Here is a 23,778-nt window from a genome sequence, read left to right on the forward strand (position 1 = left end):
ACAAAATGGTTAGGGGGAAAGAAAATTATGACCCAGATCCCGATTAGTATAATCTGCAATTTCAAAGGATCCACTTGTCTCACTTGTCAGAAAGATCATGTTAAAGTGTACGTTTTTGTTGCTATTCTAGTTTTCTACATGTGTACTACAAATGCATTTTATTATGAAAAGTTACAAACACTAGGTTTTTGATGTAATAAGTACAAAGCTCTGTCCAGATTCAGCGGCGCTGCCGACCAGCTCTTGCCATATCACACTGAGCATCATTAGAGGAGAGAGAGAGGAAGAGGACCAGTGGGGGGATGGTGATAGAGCAAGAGATTGAAGAAGGGAGGGCTGAAGACTGTATGTGAGAGCGAACGAGGGAGGGGGAAGTAAGAACCGAGACAACTGAGCCACTGTAGCAGGAATCGCCACAGAGATGCCGAGGGTCTTTCCATGAAAGCGGAAACACTATCACGCACGTACGGGCGGTGAAAGGTAAGACATACGGGGGCGTTCTCCCTTTTGCATGCTGGGTGTATAATCCTCTCTGCAGACAGAGTGAACAGCAGGGGGAAAGGATTCAGCACTTAAAAGGATCTCAGCATCCAGTGATGCATTTTTCACTGGCCACATTCTGTGACGGACAGTTTCGGAGAGACTCTGGGATGCATGTCCACTGGAATGAGGTAGAGGGATGCTGGGTATACCTTAATATTTCTCAGATTCCCTTTAGTTTGTTACAGTAAATGCATTCAAAGAGCATTACTGAATTAGATGAATGGAAAAATTGTGATTTAAATGTTGTATTTAGTGTTTCCTAAGTTGTTTCTCCCGAGCTTCTGCTTTTAGACTGTTTCGCGCCTTTTTGAAGGTATTCCCTTGCACCTGTGATTTGTTTTGTCATGACTGTGTGTGTGTGTGTTTGTGTGTGTGTGTGTGTGTGTGTGTGTGTGTGTGTGTGTGGACCAGATTTTACCTACATTATGGGTTTTAAGAAGGAAAATGGCTCAATAAACATACCAAATAATGACTTAGTGATAATATAAAAATGAAAAATGGTTTATATAAGATGTAGGGGATAGAAAATATAATGTGTTCTGTATAAAACCAGCAGAAGTCAATGAAACGTCTACAGCATGTGTGTGTATGTACAGGCAAGATCATATGCAATATTGTGATATGTTTTTGATTTGATGGACAGGCTGTTTTCTGATAATCTGCTAAATTGGAATGAATTAGACTCTATCCCATAGGGCTCACTGACTCCTGCTGATGTCATTTACGATAATCTTCTCCAAAGAGATTTAATTTGATGTGTTTGTTTGTACAAGCATTTATATATAATGTGCTCACACATACACATACCAAAAGAGAGCTAGAGCTGTCAGCACTAATTGTGGCCTTTAGCAGTGCGTGATAGTGAAAGAGACAGATGGTGGCAGAATGGTGGCTGAATGACCTTGTCCCCCAGCAGGGCATGTTTTCAGCCTTACTTGAATCATTCTGTAAGGGCGAGAACTGGGCAAAAGATTCCCTGTTCATCTGGAGAAAGAAAGAATGATAAAAGGTCAGACAGAATAGGCCCAAGGTCTTCGGACTGTAAACCAAAAGAGACCATTGGCAATTTGGCATTTGTACCATTCAGGTTTTGTGTTTGGATGGAGGTGGGGTGGCATTTTCTATTTCTCCAAAGGTATTTTCAAATGGTAAGCTTGGCTGCAAAGTATTAGTAAGATTACTCTGATTTGAGCATATGTCTAGTGAGAATCTTCACAATGCAGCTGCAGCATGTGAGGAAGATGGAGGGAGACATAGAGCAACGTAATCTTTCCATCACGCACATCATAATCAGTTCAAAAGGGGCAGAGAAAGAGAGAGATACTTCTGGGCCTTTGAGAGAATCAGCATGGATTAGAGGGCTTTCAGAAAACCAAAAGTCTGTAGTAAGGTTACAGCTGGTCTGGTACAAGCCGTATCAAAATTTCAGATCATGACACCCCTCAATATATCTTCTCTTGTACTGAGGGGTTTAAGCCACTGTGTGTGAATTATACAAAATTCAAAATATATTTTATTGAATTGAATGTTTAGGGCTATTTTGTTTGAGTTGTATAGCCCTAAATGATTTAGCCATACACTACGCTTGCAATCAAACTAAAAATCAGCATTTTTAGACTAGGTTAAAGGGAACTTCTTTCTTTAGTGCAGAGTATACTATTTCTTGTGATGTCTCTCTGGATGAAAAGCAGTGATAAAGTATTGATTGTTGTTGCCATGGGGATTATTTCCTGGGGGACTCATTTTCGAGTGAAGTGATCATATTTCTACTTACTTCACTTATTTACTGTGAACTGTGCAGACCACCAGAATCTTTATCCACTCTAAAGAGAGATGCTTTTACCTACATTCTATCCTGATTAAACTGAGATGACTTAATTTAATTTAATTTAATTTAATTTAATTTAATGCTATGTCTAATGACTATTGTCATATCTTTCATTCTCCCTCTCTCTTCTCTCTTTCTCCATGTTTTGTTAACTGGGTACAGTCTATTTTTGTCTCATCTTTTTTTTAAAGCAAAATTCCACTATTAGGGGGTTTGCTACTTCATAACACAGCAAACTTCACCATGCAAACAGCATTGATATTTAAAGCCATTTCAAATGAGCATAAAATATTATTACCTTCTAATTGTGTCATACAGGATTTGCCTCATTGATTTGATGTGTCAAATCATTATTGAACAGCTATTAAGGGAACAGTTATAATGTAGTGTTAAGTGTTTCCTAAAGTTGGCTTGTGTGATTTTTTTCTAACAGGCTTTTCAGATGAGCCCATATTTTGAGTGACCCGAGAGAAGAGGAGAACCATTTTCCTGCGTCTCTGTCTGTCTCATGAGCAGCCATGCCTGTTCTCTCACCTACCACAGGTACGTCATTAATTAGCTGTGATTGTAAATTGAACTCCCTTGATAATCATAATAAAGAACAGTAATTTCATCCTCATTAAAAAAAGAAGTGTAAAGAAGAAAAAAAAATTGTGTACCTATTAAAAGCTGTTTTACATTGGAAAATGTTGAGAACACATGATCAATTGAAAATTTTTGTTTTAATTTTGTTTAATCCCCTCTTATGAAACATTATATTATGAAGCAGTTTTGCTGACAGAATAGTTTAAATATTATTAAAGCCTTTTTCAATACTATTAGTAAATTAAAATCTTTGTTTTTATGTGCAACAACATTCGCACTAATAGGTGTCAGTAAATCCTGATGTGTTGGTCAATGCGACATCCTTATATTATTTATGTTTCAAAAAAGTATACAGATAAGGAATAACTTATACGCTGTATCATTTGTAAAGTATGATTTTATAATATAATAATTTTTTATAATTTTATCTTGCAGGTTTACATGAGATGCTAGCCCTCCTCACTTCCCAGCTGCATCCAGATGCTAATCATAAAGAGGACACGGTTTTCCTCAGGGAGGTCTTCAGTGAGAGGAGCCTCAGCTATCTTATGAAAGTGCGTAAAGAAATAGATAATGTCTAACATCCTAATCATTTTTTTTTTTTTTTTTTTTGTGAATGATTTTCCATATGTACTGACCTTTCATGCAGATCCATGAGCGACTCAGGCAGTTCCAGCTCCAGAGCCCGACCCCAGTGCTCCACAGCGCATCCTGCCTGGCCGAAGATGTAAGTGGCATCTCTACCTCAACGGCAAACAATTAAATCTTCATCATATATCTCATTTATGACTTAATACTATATTATATATATATTATATATCCATTCAAAAGCTCTTCAAAATGTTGGTAGGATTTTTTTAATGTTTCTGAAATATTTCTCTTTTGCTGACCAAGACTGCTTTTACTTTACGAAACAGATCATCAAACAAAAATACAGTAATATTGTGAAATATTTTCATATTTTTTAAAATAACTGTTTTCTATTGTAATATATTTTAACATTTTATGTATTCCTCTAAGGAATAAGCTGAATTTTCATTCACCTTTTTCATTGTCATATGAGCCTTCGGAAATCATTTGAATATGCTTATTCGGAGAGCAAGAAACATTTCATATTATTGTCAATTTTGAAAACAATCACACTGACCCTAAACTTTTGAAGGTTAGTGTATATATAAAACAGAAACATATTTTTAAGGCTAGATGTGTATAATGGAAAATAAAAACAGTGATTAAGTGTATGTGGTGTGTTTTTTTTTTAGTTTTTTTTTTTTTGGGGGGGGGTGGTGTTGTTCGCTGTACTAAGAAATGTTTCGCATTTTTAATGACATTGGTCTTGTGGTTTGAATTGACAGGTCATAGAGGAGCTACAGAACGGACCATTGGAAGAAGATGAGCGAGAACTCTTAACACTTCTTACTGCTCCACATGTGAAGGTGCACAATTCACACTTGTGAAAATACATTAAAATTCATTTTTTATGATATTTTTAGAAATAAATTCAGATGCACATTAAATCTTAATAACCTGTCAATTTGAAAGCCACAGCATCAGTATGTAAATTCTATAAAAGATATGATGCTGACACAATAATTACTGTTAAATCAGTATTTAAAAGAAATTTGAAGTGATTAAGCTTAATTAATTTCAATTTGATAGTGTGCAGCATGACAAAATAGAATTAGATGACATTTTACCGCCTTCTAATTAAACTTGCTAATTTCCATGATGTGCCCCAGGCATCAGATTTCTCTTCTCTCTCTTTTTTTTTATTATCATTCTCTGTCAATCTGTCTATGCCTACATGCTAATTCTCTCTCTCGCTCTCTCTCTTTCTCTCTCTTATACACGTGCACATTCTTTCATCCACAGCACTATTGAGTCATCTTGTCAACTGTTGTTGTGATTATTCTCTCCATGACCTATCAGGCAGTGCTAACAGTACATGACACAGTGGCGCAGAAGAACTTTGAGCCTGTGCTCCCCCCTTTGCCGGATGATTTAGACGATGAACTAGAGGAGGAATCAGTGAAGATTGTGCGTTTGGTGAAGAACAAGGAGCCTCTTGTGAGTTTTAGGATTGAGCTGTTTTGTCTAAAAAATGGACTAATATTCTTAATGTACTGTCCATCATCAAGACATGCAAAATATAGGGTTATATTTAATTTCTGCAATCAATTTTGTCTCTTTAGGGTGCAACCATCCGCAGGGATGAAGTAACTGGGGCGGTAGTGGTTGCTAGGATAATGAGGGGTGGGGCTGCAGACCGCAGTGGTGAGTGGCAGCCTGATCCTTCCCCTTGTCAGCATAACATTTTTTTTTTTCTCTGTGCAAGTGTTTTTTATTTTTTTTTATTTATATTTTTTACACTGTGGGTGGACAACAACAAAATCTCTCTCAGCAGATTTGATGTAACATAATCTGTGATGATGCAATCAGGGACCATCCGAGTCAAAAAAAACTTGAATCTGAATAAAACCTATGACAGACAACTCAATTCTCAATAGAGAGATAAAGAAAGGAAGTTGAATAACCATTTATTCAAATGTTATGCAAAGAATTTACTGAGAATCTCTCCTGTTAGAGATCCAAAATGACATTTTGAAAATTAGACGTCAGCAACAAGGGGAGACTGTAATCACAGCAAAATCATTATTTTTTTAATATCAATAGCATTCTGAGCAGCGGATTTTTCTTATCACAAGCAAAATATTGACTAAAATCCTTGAGATTATGCTTTGCTTTGGGATTATAGATTATACTGGAAATATACAGAGCAGATTTCATGGTTGCCATGGAAATTATGTTGAAATAGGACATGTGCTTTGCAAGCTAGGTTGTTCTATTGTATAATGACTTTAGTATGCAGTGTTATACAGTACATTCAGAAAAGGTTCCTAGCACAGACACTAGACACAGCTGGCAGCTTTATCAATAAGTTTAAAATGTGTTGTACAAGAAAACCTTGTATCAGAGAGTGTTGAAGAAAAAGTACAATATCATCAAGGGAAATAAAATGTTTAGTCAGTGCAACTGAGAAAAACCCTCAATTTAATAACTATAACAAAGATTCAGATCAGTGAGAAAAAAAAAATGCTGCGATGTTCTGCAAAAAAAAAAACATTTCCACCATCAGGGCAATAATTACGAAATTCCAGTCAACTGGAAGTTTTATGAATTAGCCGTGTGTCTATCTTGTTCCAACGCACTGTTAGTAGGATGGCTAGAGTGACCAAAAAGTCTCCAAGAATATCAGCTGGAGAATTGCATAAGTGAGTTGGGTTTTGCAGTCAGAAAGTCTCCATAACTACAACTCGACGTCACCTTCATCATCACAAATTAGAAGGGTTTCAAGAAAAAAGCCTCTACTCTCATCCAAAAACAAAGTCAAGCGTCTTCACTTTGCCAGACTTTACTGGAACTTCAAAAAAGATCTGGTTCTATAGTCAGATGAAACCAAAATAGAGCTTTTTGGCAATAAACACCAGAGGTGGGTTTGGCGCACACAGAGAGATAGCCATATGGAAAAGTACCACGGTTAAACATGGTGCTAGGTCTTTAATGTTTTGGGGCTGAGGACTGTGACATCTTGATAGGATACACTGAATCATGGACTTTACCAAATATCAACAGATATTAAATGAACACCTGATTGCTTCTGCCAGAAAGCTTAAAACGGGCCGTGGTTGGATCTTCCAGCAGGACAATGATCCAAAACATACATCAAAATCAGCACAAATAATTTACTGACCATAAAATCAAGGTTTTGCCCTGGCCATCCCAGTCCACTGACTTGAATCCCATAGAAAACCTGTGGAGTGAACTAAAGAGGAAAGCCCACAAGCGTGGACCTCAAACTCTGAAGGATCTGGATAGATTCGGTATGGAGGAATGGTCTCAGATCCCTTGCCATATATTCTCCAACCTCATCAGCCATTATAGGAGAAGGCTGAGTGCTGTTATCTTGGCAAAGGGAGGCAGCACAAATTATTGACTAAAAGGGTATCAGTAATTGTGGCTCACATATATTTAGCAAAGATATTTGTTTTTTGATGTGATGTGTTCAATGAGATTTTTTTTTTTTTTTTTTTTGAGCAAAAGATCAAATGGTTAAACAATAAAGACATTTTTTTCACAGCCTTCTTTGCTCATATCTACCAAGGGTGCCACTATACAGTATATATATATATATATATATATATATATATATATATATATATATATATATATATATATATATATAGTTATTTTTTTATAAATATTTTTTTTAATATATAATGTATATAGTATAATATTATAAAGGTAATTTGTCATGTAAAATATAATATTAAAAGCATATGAAATAGAAGTATTTTCACTATAGGAACCCCCTATTTTGAATGCACCATGATTACTGTTTGCTGAATTCTTCTTCAGGTCTAGTACATGTTGGAGATGAGTTGAGGGAGGTCAATGGAAATCTAATTATACACAAACGTCCTGAGGAGATCAGCCAGATTCTGGTGTGTTCACTCTTCCTTGTTGTTTTACAAAAGCTGAGTCATTCCCATAAGATTCCTTTTCTATAAAAGGCACTTACCTGATTTAGTGTCTTTGATTGTTTATTGTTTATTGGGCTGCAGTCTCAGTCTCAGGGCTCGATCACTCTGAAGATAATCCCTGCCATTAAGGAGGAGGACAGATTCAAGGAGAGTAAGGTGAATGTAATCACTTTATTTGAATGTCATGGGACAGAACAGATAGCAGCTGCTTCATAATATGTATGCAAAGTTATACGTAATGTTATTTTATTTCTGTCTTTAGTCTATTTAAGAGCCCTGTTTGATTACACACCATTTGAAGACAAGGCCACACCCTGTCAGGAGGCAGGACTGCCTTTCACACGTGGGGACATCCTGCAGGTGGTGAGCCAAGATGACCCAACATGGTGGCAGGCCAAAAGAGTGGGAGACAGCAACCTGCGTGCTGGACTCATTCCTTCAAGACAGTTCCAGGAGAGGTACACGACAAAAATCATGTCAACAGTTACCTTTTATTTACCCTTTTTATTGCCATATAGACCAGATATCTCTAATATGCAGTGGTGGTATTTAAGGGAAGGCTGATTCTTCAGTAAATTGCATTTGTTTGGATACATTAATATTAAGTTTCTTTACTCCTTTTATGTAAATTACATAAATGTTTGATGACGTATTAAAATGTAAATAAAACTGGTTTCAATATTAATTGGCTAATAAAGGAGAAGGAAATAAATTCTTGACCGAAATTATGTTGCATTATTTTCATATCCTTTCTGATTGGTCTTTATTATTATTATTATTATTATTATTAAATCAGCCTCTTCCTCCAGCGTTTAATGGGCTGACATATTGAAAGAAAAAAAAAAAAAAAAAAACATTTTTTAAATGAGTGCATCGGAGTTATGAATGTTTGTAGGTAACATAATCATTTCATTTTGGATCAATTTTGAGAAGGCTCAGCCTTGTCTCCCTGTGACAATCGACCCCCACTACAGGTCTTCTGAAACAAAGTGTTTGATTTCTACTTATTATAATTGTATTTTGACTTGTCCTAAATCTGCAGACGACTGTTGTATAGGATGAAAATGGGAACACACCAGAGCCCTAAATCAACTAGAGCATCACCATGTAAGTTCTTTGCAGCTACTGGGTAGCTAACAGAAATACAGTACCTACTACTTAACTATAGACATGATCTTCTTTACAAATATTTAAACAAACGCTCTGTAAATGCAGAAATTATTTAGCAGACAGCTGAATATCTCACAACGAATATAAGAATAGATGGGCCTATCGGTATAGAATAAACAAAGATGGCCAATGTACAGTGGAGATCAAAATTAGGGAACAACTTACAATTTCCTAAATTTCAAGGTCACTGCTTAGTCCTATTTGAAGTTATCCTGACAGGAGTAGAAGGGGAGTTTTTTTAAGCAGATTTCATAAATTAATTGAAAGACAGTATAAAAAAGCTTAAATGAGATATGTGAAAAAGAACTCTGATCAAATTAGAGAATTACAGATACCTCCAATTATTGGTGTTTATCTGGCACCTGGTGCTAATTTTCTTAATTATATGACAAACCCTATTTAAATGGCAGCATTCCTCTAATTTTCACTGAGATTGCAAAATGGTAGGCTACTCTAAGGTGACTGAAACCCTTCAACAGCAGGTTGTCCGGATGAAGGCCAAACGGATGACCCTTTCAGCCATCGCAAGAGAAGTTGGTTGTTCCAAATCTGTGATTCCTTGAATATTGCAGCTTTACAGTTACACTAATTCATTCAAGTCCCCCTAAAAGGCTGGTCGTCCATGTAAGACAAATGCACAAGAAGACAGGACAATGCAGAGACTCTCAGTGGGGAATCGGTACAACACTGCTGGATTTGCTTTGCCTGTAAGGAGCTGTCTCACCACGTTTAAGAGAAGTCGGACTGAAAGTGCACTCTGCATTGACGAAGCCACTCATCAGCAGAAAGAATCAAAAGGCTAGACTAACCTTTGCTGAGGAGCATGTTGTGTGGACAGAGCAGGTCCAAAGTTCACTTCAGTGATGAGAGCAGATTTAATTTATTTGGGTCAAATGGGAAACATTTGTTTGACATCAAACTGTTGAAAGACTGAACCCTGAGTGTGTAAAGAAGTCCATGAAAAGTGGAGGAGGAAGTGTCTTGGTTTGGGGGATGTTTTCTGCAGCAGGAGTTGGGCCTCTTAGATAGATACATGGCATGGTGAATGCATTATGTTTATCAGAACCTCCTTCATCAACATGTGGTGCCTTCCCTGCAAGCATCTTCTAATCAGACTGCAATTTTCATGCAAGACAATGCCTGTCACACTGCAAAACAGGAAAAGCAGTTCCTTGAAGCTAAGAACACTGAAATAATGAAATAGCTGGCCCACAGTCCTGATCTAAACCCAATTTAAAATATCTGGAAAATCCTTGTTGACAAAGTTATGGCTAAGAAACCCACCCCAGTTACCGAACTGTCGAAGAGACTGGAAGAAGAGCGAACAAAGATCACATTAGCGCAGTGTGAGAAACTAGAGATGCTGAAGTTATTCAAACCAAGGGCCTCTACACTTCTAATTTCTGACAGCTGTAACCCTCCAAAATTTTAGTTGTAATCTAAAATTAATCATGCTACAGTGGTTACTGTTCTCTAATTTTGATCACTGTGTTTTCCACAAAATCATTAATTTTTGTTGTTGAAATTCTCTGGTTATTTTGTAAAATATGTTAGTAGAACATACCACAGATAATATTCCTTCAAATTTTTGAGTCATGAAGAATAACAATATTTCAGAAAAAAATCTCTCAATTTATAGATTGTTCTCTAATTTTGATCTCCACTGCACATATTTTACCCAGACCTATCACAAATGACAATACTTGCAAGATTCCATATTAATTTGCTTTTCATACTTATTCATGTTTCAGCAATTGTGTTTGTTTCCTCATTCTGCTTACCTCAGGTGACCAAACTTGTGAAAAAGGTAGGTGATTTAAAAAAAATAATAATAATTACCTATGAAATAAATAAAAGGTAACACTTTATATCATAGTATCCTTGTTACACACAGTTAGTATAGTAGTAACAGTAAATTATGCATAATTAGTACTCCATTTCCAAAAAAAAAAAAAAAAACTCTTGAATCAAAGAAAATGTGCTTTGTTTAACTGACAAAATTATGAATATAAGAACTAAGAATGTTTTCACTGACCAACTTAATTGTATTTTGTTAATATAACCAAATTTTGATTTTGGTGGCAACACATTAAAAAAATAACTGGGACATAGGCAAAATAAAAGCGAAAAGATTATAAAGCAGATGAATTGGTAATATGTGAGGGTCTCATGATGGGTATAAAAAGCATCCACCAAAGTCTCAGTGTTTGCAAGCAAAGTTGGATCTTGGCTTACCACTTATCAAACTTGTTTAGTTCCAAGGTTATTTTAGTAAACGAAAACTAAAAAAAAAAAAAAAACAAAAAAAAAAAAAAAAATAAAATAAAACAAAACTAACAAAAAAAATTCAAAATTTTAAAAACTAAAACGAAACAAAACTAACAACAGTTATTGAAAAACTAACTTAAGTAAAATAATAATTAACAAAAATAAATAATTGTTTTTGTAATCATTACGTTCTCACCCCTTGACGAAAATATTATTGAAAATATTATTATTATTGAATTTCATTAGTCCCAGTTATGATTTATGCACGGCTGTTCACAGAAAAGTGAGCAAGACACGACAGTTACAATATCATGATTATGGTTAAGAGAAAAAATAAATAAATCATTTCCCCAAATTAGGCTACATTTATTTTAATATTAAATATCTCAACACAGCATTAGATATGACATTAAGCGCAACTTGTGTAAATTTATTTAGTAAAAAGGCTTGACTAGTTCCTTTGGTGTACATTTGTATACTTTTACCATCTAATCCATCTCAGCATGCGTTAATTGTGTTGCTAAATGTTTGCCTCACTAAGGTTAAATTATGCCTACATCTTTCTTTGGCCTTCGCTCTGGATCTGTTGATTCTGCTAAACTTGAATTAAAACTGAAACTAAACCTGAAACTAAACTATATAAAAACTAAATAAAAATGTGTTCAAAAACTAAAAACTAAAACTAACAAAAATATTAATGAAACTAATAAAAACTTAACTGAATTTTATAGCAAATTTGAAAACGATATTTACCAAAACTTTAATAACCTTGGTTAGTTCACACACACACACACAAAAAAAATGACATTATTTACTCACCCTCAAGTTGTTCCAAACCTGCATGAGTTTCTTTATTCTGTTGAACACAAAAACGATATTTTGAAGAATGTTGGTAAGCAAACAGTTGATGGTAGCCATTAACCAAGTCAATGGCTACCAGCAACTGTTTGGTTACCAATGTTTTTCATAACATAACATAACACAACATATAACATAACATAACATAACATAACATAACATAACATAACATAACATAACAACATATAACATAACAACACATATAACATAACATAACATAACATAACATTCAATTTTGTTCTGTTTCGATTTAATTTTCTGTTCCCATTTGCCTTCCTGAGTTTCCTGGTTTGTTTCTATAGTTTCTAATAGCCACACAACCGTTTCAGTTACATTTGATTACATTCCTTTTGTATTTAAGCCCTCAGTTTCCCTGTGTTCCTTGCCGGTTATTGTTTATGTTAGGTGTTGTGCTATGCTTACTCCAGCGATCTCCTGTGTTTCTTCTGTGTGGATTTATAATTAAAAGACTTTTGGAAATCTACTCATTTGTCATGAGCTTTTATATAGCACCAACACATTACAATAATATAATATAATATAATATAATATAATATAATATAATATAATATAATATAATATAATATAATATAATATAATATAATATAAAATGCATACAGGTTTGGAACAACTTTCCCTTTAATGAGAAAATTGTAAAACCAAAAAAAAATAATAATAATTTATCAGTGCAAGACTGCAAAGAAGTTACGTCTTAATATTTTATATTTCTAATATTTTATACATAATATTGTGAAAAGATTCAGGGAATCTCAGTCCATATAGGGAAGGTCAGGAAACCTCTGTTCAATGTGCATAACCTTTAAACCCTCAGATGGCACTTCATGAGAAGCCATGTGTTAAATATAGCCACATGGGCTCAGGAGTACTTTAGAAAAAACATTGTCACTTAACCAGTCACAGACCAATTCTATGCAGGGATGCTGTCGAGTTCTCTGGGAATGTGAAAGTGCGTGCTGTTGTCACGTTTTAGCTTATTTCTGGGAAAAACAGACATTGCATTGCACGTGCAACAATACCTTGGTATTGTAGACACCATGTAGATGTGCTTGACTGGCCTGTCTGCAATCCAGATCTGTCTTCTATTAAAAATGTATAGCGCTTCATGAAGAGGAAAATAAGACAACAATGACCATGAACTGGTGAACAGGTAAGTCTTCTATCAAGCAAAAATTCCACTTGCAAATCTGCAGCAGTTAGTATCATCAGTTCAGAAATGATTAAAGTGCAACTAAAAGGAAAGATGACATAACAGTTGTAAACATGCCTTTGTCCCAACTTTTTTCAGAGTAGGTTTCAGCCATTAAACTCATAGTTTGTTTATATTACAAAATACAATAAAGTTGGTGAGTGAAAACATTGGATTTTTTTTTTTTTTTTTTTTACTTTTGTCAGTTAAATAAAGATTAAAAAAGAATTAACAAAAGACAGATTGTTGCATTTTACAAAATGTCCCAACTTTTAAGGGAATAGGACTGTACAAGCAGCGAACCATAAACCAGGGGTGCCCAAACTCGGTCCTGGAGGGCTGATGTCCTTCAGAATTTAGCTCCAACCTGCCTCAACACACCTGCTTGGAGGTTTCTAGTATGCCTATTAAGAGCTTGATTAGCTGGTTAAGGTGCGTCTAATTGGGGATGGATCTTAACTCTGCAGGACACGGGCCCTGCCATAAACCCTAACACTATAGTAAATATGTATTGTTAACTAATATTACTCATTACTTATCTGTACTGTAACAAGGACACCTTAAAATAAAGTGTAACCTAATGAAATCAAAATGTTTGTAAATTATTTTCAAATTATTTCATAAATCTGTAAAATGGGTATTTCAGGTATTTGTTACTAATTATATTCATGTCTAGGGAATGATAAGAACCATCTAGGTTACGAGACATAACTTTTAGTGACCGATAGATAGGGAATGTCTTGGTTACGTACGTAACTCTCATTCCCTGATGGAGGGAATGGAGACATTATGTTGAAACAAACGACTATGGGGTCTCACTTGGGAGGCCAATCATCTCTGAGTTTACAAGAAAATGCCAATGAAAATTGGCTAGTGGATTTTGCATGCTGTGCCACTACCCGTGCCTACGAGTATATAAGGCGACAGCATGCATCCACTCATTAGGTTTTATGCTGAGGAGCCGAGAATGTGTCCCGGCAACAGCGAATGGTTCAAGGTTGTGGCATGGGGACATTATCTCTCTGTTCCCTCCATCAGGGAACGAGGGTTACATACGTAACCGAGACATTCCCTATCTATCGGTCACTACAAGTTATGTCGAACAACATATGGGGTCCATGGAAAATGCCACAACTTGAACACTGTCACAACCCTGTGGCACTGCGATTGTAGACAAGCCGCAGCATGTCACAAAAGCAACGCTAAGGTCATAATCTTCCCAAAGCCCCAGCGCAAATTCACTGGCCTTGGTACCGAAGGGGACCAAAAGGGTGAATACATTGCTGCTGGAGAAGGCCATGCTGCTGTTCTGTCCACAAAAATGTTTCTGGAAGGGATTGCAATCTTCAGTGAAATATTGATTCAAATCTTTCTTTTTTGTTCTTTCGGCCTGGCAGAACGATGGGGAAGCAAGTCTTAAGGAAAAAGGTCACTACGGAGACCACATCCTACCCATAGGGAGGTGAAGTGGAGATTCTGACATGGACTGACCCAGGGGGCAGTACTACATATGGAATGGGTCTCTGAGGCAGGTCCTACCTTAGAGTAGGGATGGAACAACTGCCAGAAGAGACTGACAGAGCGGGTCTGTCAAGGGAAGACACAGGTTTACCGAGAGGGAAACATTACCATGGAAGAATACACATAAGGGTTTACCAGTAGGGAATCAAGCCATTTGGGATTGGTACATGAAGGCGATGGCATCCACTATCCAGTGGGTCAACCTCTGCTTGGAGACAGCCATCCTTTTCTGCTGGCCTCCAAAGCAGACAAGGAGCTGCTCAGAGCTTCTGAAGCTCTGGGTGCGGTCCACGTATATGCACAGTGCTCTTATGGGACACAGCAAAGCCAAGGCTGGATCTGCCTACTCCAGGCCGGGGTCTCAGGACAACATGAGAGTAGGCCAGCCCGAACACAAGGCACTCTTCACTTACCGAAAATGCTTGGAGGTACCCGAACCTCTTGATGGAAGTGAGTGTGGTCAGGAGCACTGTCTTGAGAGACAGGAACTTCAGCTCAACTCACTCAAGCGGCTCACAGGGACCCCTCTGGAGTCCAGCAAGGACAACAGAGAGATCCCAGGAGGGTATCAGGGTGACCGAGCAGGATTCAACCTTCTGGCACCCCTCAGGAACCTAACAATCAGGTCATGCCATCCCAGAGAATGGCCGTCCACTGCATCATGATGCGCTGCGATAGCAGTGACATACACTTTCAAGGTTCAACCTTTCTTGCAGGAAAGAAAGCACAACTCTGACTGAGCATCTCCGGGGGTCTTCTTGGTGAGAAAAACACCAATTCGTGAACAGACTCCACTTCAAAGCGTAGGCCTGCCTCATAGAGGGAGCTCTAGCTTGAGTGATATTGTCTATTACCGCTGGTGGTAGGTCACGTAGGTCTGTCACGTCCCATCCAGAAGCCACACATGGAGGATGCGGGTGCCATATGGTGCCCAGCTCCTGAGAATGGAGGTCCCTCCTCGGGGGGATGCGCCAGGGAGGGACTGTCACAAGGAGCATGAGTTCTGAAAACCAGGTCCGGGTGGTCCAGTAAGGTGCAACCAACTGGACCTGTTCCTCGTCCTCCCTGACCATGCACAGTGTCTGTGCAAGCAGGCTCACTGGGTGAAATGCATACTTGCGTAGGGCCCGAGGCCAGCTGTGTGCCAGTGCATCTGTGCCAATGGAGACCTGGGTCAGGGAATAGTACAACTGGTAGTAGGAGGACTCATGGGAAGCAAACAGGTCCACCTGAGCTTTCACAAATTGACTCCAGATCAGCTGGATCGTCTGGGGATGGAGTCGCCATTCTCTGGGGAAAGTGAGCTGTCATGAGAGTGCTTCGGCTGCACGAATGAGCTCCCCCGGAATGTGGATGGTGTGCAGCAACTTGAGCCATGTCTGACTCCAGAGGAGGAGATCACGGGCGAGTTGAGACATGCGACATGATCGTATACTGCCCTGTTGATTGATGTAAGAAACAGCCGCAGTGTTGTCTGAGCGGACCAACATGTGCTTGTCTAGCAGCAGCAGCCGAAACCGCCGCAAGGCTAGATGCACTGCCAACAACTCCAGGAAGCTGATTTGCCAAAGCAGGCGACGTCCTGTCCAGGACCCCAAAGCTGCCTGCCCATTGCACGTAGCTCCCCAGCCCGTGTTGGAGGCATCCGTCATGACAACGACATGCCGGGACACTTTTTCTAAGGCCAACTCGGGCAGTAGAAAAGCAAGGTCCCACCAGGGGCTGAATAGGAGGTGACACATCGGTTTGATTGTGACATGATGTGTACCGTGGCGCCATGCCCATCTCAGGACTCGGGAGTGTAACCAGTGTTTAAGTGATCTCATATGAAGCAATCCAAGCGGCATGACTGTGGCTGCGGATGCCATATGCCCCAGGAGCCTCTGAAAATGTTTCAGTGGTACCACTGTCCTGCCTCTAAAGGAACTCAAGCGGTTCAGCACTGACTGGGCACATTTGTTGGTGAGACACGCCGTCTTACTCACCGAGCCTAGCTCCATACCGAGACATGAGATTCTCTGCACAGGGGAGAGCTTGCTCTTCTCTTGGTTGACCCAACTGGCTGAGGTGCCGAAGCACGAAGTACCTGTGATCGCACAACTCCGCTCTGCGACCGGGTCATGGTGAGCCAGTCATCGAGATAGTTAAGGATCCTGATGCCACTTCCCATAATGGGGCAAGGGTGTGCTCCGCTACCTTCGTGAAGACACGGGGGGACAGGGAAAGCCCGAAGGGGAGGACCATATGGTGCCATGGCCACCCTATAACGCAAACCAAAAGAACTGTCTGTGACGAGGAAGGATTGATAAAAGTACGCGTCCTTCAGGTCGATCGCTGCAAACCAATCCTGGGCTTGAACACATTTGATAATACATTTCTGCGTCAACATCTTGAACAGGAGCTTGTGAAGGGACCGATTCAAAACTCGCAGATCCAAGTGCGGTTGTGAGCCGCGATCCGCACCGAGAAACCAATCATCCAGCCGTGAGCGCTCATTGCTGGGTGGTGAATTCACCTTCAGCCTGATGCTCACTGCTGCCTGGGCAGGCATGGCCGACAGCTCTGGGTCCAATGTAAATGCGCTGTAACACCAACCAGGAACAGTCCTCCGAACAAAAAGATGAATGGCTTTGTAGTGAATATATAACATCAACTACTCGGCTCTGAAACAAAATTCTAATGAGTGGATGCGCGTTGTCACCTTATATACCCGTAGGCACGGGGAGTGGCTCAGCATGCAAAATCCAATCGCCAATTTTCATTGCCATTTTCTCTTAAACTCAGAGATGATTGACCTCCCGAGTGAGACCCATATGTCATTTGACATAACTCGTAGTGACCGACAGATAGGGAACCTTAAATTGTGTAACTACAAGACTCTGAATACCCAGTACAGATGCTGAAATCCCTGTGCTCAGTGCTTGCTGCTTTATTTTGCGGTTGTGGTTCTCTTAGCCTCTCCAATAACTCTTTCCTATGAAATATCCTTGTAAAGTGTGATACCCTCGATTCTCCTTTTCTGACTGTACCCTTGCATCTTTGTGTTTTCCTGACAATCCCACCCACCCTCCAGAGGACTGTGACAGTGAGGGCGGTGTCAGTGGACAGCACATAGGTGAGAGCTGACACCTTACACACTGAGTGCACTCCACATGGATTTGGCTTTGGATGATGCTTTTTTGTGTGGTGTGGTGTGGTGCGCTTTATATATCATCTGGTTTTGTTGTGAGTTCTTCGGTACACTTCAGCACAGAGCTTATGCGCTTGGCACATCCTAAGTTCCCAGTCATTGGTCACATCTTGAGCCCACTGCTCTGCTGCTGGCTTCGGACAACTCCCTCTTTGAGTTTTAGTCTCAGTGGTTTTTAGTGTGCTTTTTGCTAAGAGGAAGATTGCCAGATTGATGCACTTACTGTTTGTGGCGCTTACTGCTTAAAGGGACAGTTCACCCAAAAATGAAAATTCTGTAATTTACTCAATTTAGTTGTCTCATGTTGTGCAGTTGGGCCTGTATGACTTTCTTACTTCTGTCAAACACAAAAAGAGAAAAACTGAATTATATGCTAGCAGTTTTCTGCATATTCAAATTTCAATGATTTGTCATGTTATATTCACATAAACCTGAGACATTGGCACCATATTTGCATTTTTTTTTTCTTGACAGCCCCAATCCCCATTCATCTTTCATTTTATGGAGAAAAAAAAAACTGCCAGCATTTCTCTTCTTCTGGAAGTGCATTTCCACTACATAAGAAACAAGTTAGAATTATGACATAAATAGTCAAAATTATGAGAAGTCATAATAATTACATAATTTGAAATTATGGGCATAAAAATCATTAATATGACAAAAGTAGAAAATATAACAAGGTTGAAAGTATTAGATAAAAAGTCATAATTATGACAAAATATTTTGACATGTTGACTTATGACAATTTTTTGTCATAATTTTGATTTATTTATATTAATTATTTCTTATCTCAGTTATGACTTTGTATCTAACAATTTCTATTTTTATGTTATAATTTATATATATATATATATATATATATATATATATATATATATATATATATATAATATATATATATATATATATATATATATAAAAAAATCTCATAATAACAAAGCATGATTTTTTCTTTATGTAGTGTAAATAGGCTTTTACAGTCCAAGGAACTTATGTGGGTATGAAACTCTTTTTGGAGAACTTTTCCTTTAAGTATGAACAACAGGTGCACTGCTATAACCAGGGTACCATTGCTTTGGGCTAATGGCTCACACAGGCTTTGGCATGGTGAATAGCTTGTGATGGTCTCAATAGAACTATGCTGGATGTGTGATGGTCTAACATTAGTTGTAGTTTCTCCAAAGTGTAAGGCGGTGGCACCGTCCTGTGGTCAGGCCTTTTCCTGGGAGTTTTACTCAGGTACCATGTTTCTATCATACTTGTAAGGTGAAAAGATGCATTGCTGCTTTAACGTATTCACTGCATATTAAACTTTACAAAGCAGATGAACAGCATGTTGCTATTTTCCCCTGAGATGCAGCTGTTACATAGAATCGGCAGCAGTGTGAGAGACATGATATTTTTAGTCTGGAGGATGCACCTCTTTCCATCCTTGTCTATTTGTCTAATCTTTGTGTTTGTGTAATTCAGTCATGTCTATTTTTGATCTTCTCTATGTTTTTAGATGTTCTTTACCTATGTTGGTCTTTTGGAAAATCTTTCTGCTCTCACAGCTGGTCTAAGGAGAAGCTTCAGACTGAGCCGCAAGGATCACCAGGATTTGACCAAAGAGTCTCGTCCAGCGGAGTCCACAGAGAGTGAGTTTCTCATATATGAAGAGGTTACACTATATCAGATGAGACCCCAAGACAAACCAAGACTTGTGGTGCTGATAGGTAAGATTCAAGGGATGTCAGTACTTTCTAAATGAGTCATTCTTTTATTGGCCTTCAGAATCTCATCTCTTTTTTTTTTCTCTGCAGGATCTCTTGGTGCTCGAATCAATGAGCTGAAACAGAAGGTGATTGCTGAGAATCCTCATCGGTACGGTGTCGCTGTGCCACGTGAGTTTACTTAAGTCCAACATTAGAGACTGTGACTGTGGAGGTCCTGGCTGATACTGTATATCAAGAAGATAAATCAAAGTAGAACTTACTTTTGGTTCAGCTTGATGACCTGAAGATAAAGCTTCTAATTTTTTTTTTTTTTATTCTAATAACTACATAAAATGTAAAATCACATGTGACATTAATTGGAAAGCTAGTATAATTTGTGTATTCATTTTCTAACAGACACAACAAGACCCAGGAAAAGCCATGAAAAGGAAGGTGTAGAATACCACTTCATATCCAAGCAAGCCTTTGAGTCTGACATCCAATCGAATAAGTATATCAAATGATTTTAATATCTATGTTGGGTGCACTTTTTCAATATTGTAACTCATCTGTGTGGCATTTTATTAAAGGCATAGTTCACCCAAACACTTAAATTGACTACCATCTATTGTAACTGCATGGCAGTTTTCTTCTTATGTGTTCTGAGAAAGAAAAAAAATCATACAGGTTCGGAACAACATGAGGATGTGTAAATGATGACAGAGTTTTCATTTTAGAATGAATTATCCCTTTAATAGTGTTATCAAATTTAAGTTTACTGTTGTTTGTATTGACACAAAGCATATTGTGTATACCCAGGTTTATTGAATATGGTGAATATAAGAATAACCAGTATGGGACAAGTCTGGAGTCAATCCGGAGTGTCCTGGCGAGAAATAAAGTCTGTCTAGTAGATGTTCAACCTGAGGTAAATAGAACATTTTGCCATTGTAATTATTGTCAGTATTGGCTTTTCTCTGTATTTCTAATTCTGAGCTCTGGTTATATGTGATATGAAGTAATACATAATTCATTTAAATAAATGAGTAATTGCACTGAAGTTGTGATCATAACGAATTTTCTGTGCATTGAAAAGAATAGCTTTGATATTTTGATGTAAAAGCTCCCTTTGTTTTACATGGCAAAATGTCATACAGGTTTACAGATTATTTTATAAAAGTCATTCGTAAGTCACTTTGGATATAAAAGTTTTTGCTAATATATAAGTGTGTAAATAGTGGTCTCTCTTTCTGTTCAACCTAATCTGGATTTGAATCTACAACGACATCAGTAGAGACATTGTTCTTGATTTTTGTTGAGCACATAATTGGAAACCAATGCTATAATCTTTATATTTTTTACTCTAATTCTCAGGCCCTGAAAATCCTCCGTACAGCAGAGTTTAAGCCCTATGTGATTTTTGTAAAGCCACGCATCCCTGAGATTCGTCTGCAACATAGCTCCCCTACATCACCAGGAAGGAGTGACAATGGACACATCACAGTAAGACTGGTTTATATCACCATACTACACAAATGCAGTACAGTCAACATAGAGTCAACAAAATCTTTTTTTTTTTCTTTTTTTCTCTGTTTCTCGAATTCTCTCTCCTGTTGTGAAAAGGATGAAGACCTGCAGGACATGAGGCAGTCAGCCGAGCAGATTGACCAGCAATATGGCCACCTAGTGGACAGGGTACTGATAAAGGAGGACTCTGCTAGTGCCTGTGTAGAGCTGAGGAATATTCTGGATCGACTTGAGAGGGAGCCAAAGTGGGTGCCTGTCAGCTGGGTCCGATCTTGAACCTCCCTCCATACTAAATTCTAACGCTCACATATGGTGTAATGAAAACATGTAATGAACTTCTCTGCCTCTTTCTGAGTCTGCTGTCTGCCTGTTTCCATTTCATCCTGTTCGAAAGTAATACAAAGTAGAATACAAGTGCCATCTGACTTGTTGAAACTGGGTTTGTTGTACTGCGCTAGTGGTGAAGATTTCTGTTCAAAAGACTTTGCATGAAAGTAGCATTGACAAGAAGAAATGTATCATTAATAGCTGAAAGAATTTGTTTTCTGTGGAAAAAAAATGGTTGTCCTTAGTTCTGTCGAGTGAGCTGCACACACACACACACACACACACACACACACACACACACACACACACACACACACACACACACATTGTTATATGTGGTTTATGGGGACTCTCCATAGGCGTAATGTTTCTTATTCTGAACAAACTGTATTTTCTATTGCCCTACCCCAACCCTGCACCTAAACCTACCCCTCACAGGAAAAATTGTGCATTTTTGGATTTTCAAAAAAACTCATTCTGAATGATTTACAAGCCTTTTGAATTACGGGGACACTGAAAATGTCCTCATATATCACCTCCTCATTGTAATACCTATGTCATAACCATGTCATTATCAGATTTGTGTCATCATAAACCACATAAACTTGCTCTCTCATACACACACACACACACACACACACAAAAAGAACCTTCAGATGAGGACAGGTTCACTTGAATGAGAGGACAAACACTGACTCAGGTTTCTCTCACTTTGTCAAAGCTGGTTTCTGCCAGGCAAACCATCTAGTGTGAAAGTCTCTTGTTTTGTTATCTTCAGCTTATGCTGGCTGTGTATATTTAATCAAATGTAAATGGGAATGATGTAAAATATTATACTGTATATTTGCAAACAATTTAAGTGTTTATACTTGTGTAAAATAAAATTTCGTATTTGGTCACAGCCTGTCATAATTTAGTTGTAATTGTCAAAGTTTTTGTATCAAACTGAAGACTATGATGTCTGTGTAATGTATTAGACTAATTCTACATTATAGTCAAAGAGCATAAGGCATGTTAACATCTTTATGGCCATATAGTACTGTTCAAAATGTTATGATTGTGTACCCTTTTAGACTATATGGAGTATTTTTGAATGTAAATTGTTATAATAAAAATTACAGACTGCATCTCTCTCTTTTAGATTTCTGTTTTATTATAGAGAACATGACTATTAAATATTATTTAAATATTTATATTATATATACACACATATTGCTTCTATAACTTTGAATGTTTGAGCCAACAAACCTTGAGCATTACATCATGTGCTCTAGATGAATTTTCAGTGACTGGTGATACAGCCACCCAGCAGCAGATGGTAGTAACAGGCTTTTTAGTTCTATTTTTAAACCTCTTAAAACAAAACAGGCAGAGGATAAGGAGGTAAAAAAGGACAATTTTACATAGGCCTACCCTTTTTTAAAATGTTGAAGAAGTTTTATTTTTTCAAAGATACCAAATTATCTTCTGTCCATAAATAAGAGGGATTGTTCCATCTGAACTGACATTAGCGAGATCATATGAAACCAACATTTATTAGCATAAAATACCATTTAGAATTCATGTCTAACATTTTGGGCTCATGGACTGCAGCACATTCTCATCTGATTTCACTGGTTGATTCGCTAAATACTGATATTCTTGCAATTGCTCTGTAAATATTGCCATAATATGCGAAACTGCCCACATTTCAGCTGGTCAAAGTCAGGTCTACTTCAGGTAACTGAGGAAGTGACACATAAAAACCTTAGACCGTAACACAGTTGTTTGTCATACTTGACAATCATATCTGTGCACAGTCAATGCAAGTAATATTTTTATTTTATTTTTTAAATGGAAAAAGTCACACAGAGAAATTAAGAAATCCTTGCAAGTTCTGTCTTGTTCTGTACTCTCCTCCTTTAATACATTTGCATGACTGCTGATATCAAGCAAACACACCCTGCATTGTTTAACCGACCTCAGGAAATCATCCATAATCAAAAGCACTCACTGTGAAAACAATAATCCTATGTCTACTGTCAATGCAATACTCAAAATGTTAAACAAAACACCTAACATTGTAAATATAATATTGTCCTGCTTATATTAAACTGCATATTTTAACAATCTGTAATTGCACTAACAATTTGAATTTTGCAAAACACCTGGATTAAACGAAAATCAAGCATTTCCTTGGTTCTAAATTATAGAGGTAAATGAATTCTCACTGACTATCATGGACCATCATCATTAACAGTCTAAACAGAATGTGATTTGATTAGTGTATTTTGTATCATCGATGGCCAGCTGTAGCTACATTGATCGTGCAGGCTGTCCGTATGCTTCCTGTTTTGCAAGTGTGGTTAAAGGGGTCATATGATGCGATTTCAAGTTTTCCTTTCTCTTTGGAGTGTTACAAGCTCTTGGTGCATAAAGAAGATCTGTAAAGTTGCAAAGACTAAAGTCTCAAACCCAAAGAGATATTCTTTATAAAAGTTAAGACTCGTCCACGCCCTCCTAAAATGCCTTGTTTAATC

The 23,778-nt window shown here is 37.8% G+C and overlaps 1 protein-coding gene across 4 annotated transcripts; it reads left to right on the forward strand.

The window, feature by feature from the left end:
- The first annotated feature begins 292 nt into the window (after positions 1-292).
- Positions 293-22,386, forward strand: LOC109078863 (MAGUK p55 subfamily member 3-like). 4 transcript variants are annotated; one of them, XM_042767414.1, is made up of 20 exons: positions 293-480; positions 2,805-2,914; positions 3,392-3,510; positions 3,606-3,683; positions 4,312-4,392; positions 4,886-5,023; positions 5,149-5,230; positions 7,373-7,458; positions 7,579-7,653; positions 7,759-7,955; positions 8,540-8,604; positions 10,454-10,474; positions 17,595-17,636; positions 18,885-18,950; positions 19,265-19,426; positions 19,514-19,594; positions 19,823-19,916; positions 20,225-20,333; positions 20,780-20,908; positions 21,029-22,386. In XM_042767414.1, the coding sequence occupies exons 2-20, from the start codon at positions 2,890-2,892 to the stop codon at positions 21,206-21,208; spliced, it is 1,830 nt and encodes a 609-aa protein (XP_042623348.1). In that variant the 5' UTR covers positions 293-480; positions 2,805-2,889; the 3' UTR covers positions 21,209-22,386. The 4 variants fall into 4 exon arrangements, with proteins under 4 accessions (XP_042623348.1, XP_042623350.1, XP_042623351.1 ...); XM_042767415.1 differs by lacking the exon at positions 293-480 and adding an exon at positions 506-671; XM_042767416.1 differs by lacking the exon at positions 18,885-18,950 and having other exon boundaries at positions 296-480.
- The last annotated feature ends 1,392 nt before the right edge of the window (positions 22,387-23,778 follow it).

The sequence above is a fragment of the Cyprinus carpio genome, chromosome A12 (assembly GCF_018340385.1).
Source record: "Cyprinus carpio isolate SPL01 chromosome A12, ASM1834038v1, whole genome shotgun sequence".
In the NCBI taxonomy this organism is placed as follows: Eukaryota; Metazoa; Chordata; class Actinopteri; order Cypriniformes; family Cyprinidae; genus Cyprinus; species Cyprinus carpio.

What these genes read in the sequence shown, in the direction of transcription:
- LOC109078863 (XM_042767414.1), top strand. Translation starts at nt 2,890, where the DNA reads ATGCCTGTTCTCTCACCTACCACAG. An exon ending in CATCCTGCCTGGCCGAAGAT is followed by an intron (nt 3,684 to 4,311) that starts GTAAGTGGCATC and finishes TTGAATTGACAG; the next exon opens with GTCATAGAGGAGCTACAGAA. An exon ending in TTCCTGGGAGTTTTACTCAG is followed by an intron (nt 18,951 to 19,264) that starts GTACCATGTTTC and finishes CTGCTCTCACAG; the next exon opens with CTGGTCTAAGGAGAAGCTTC.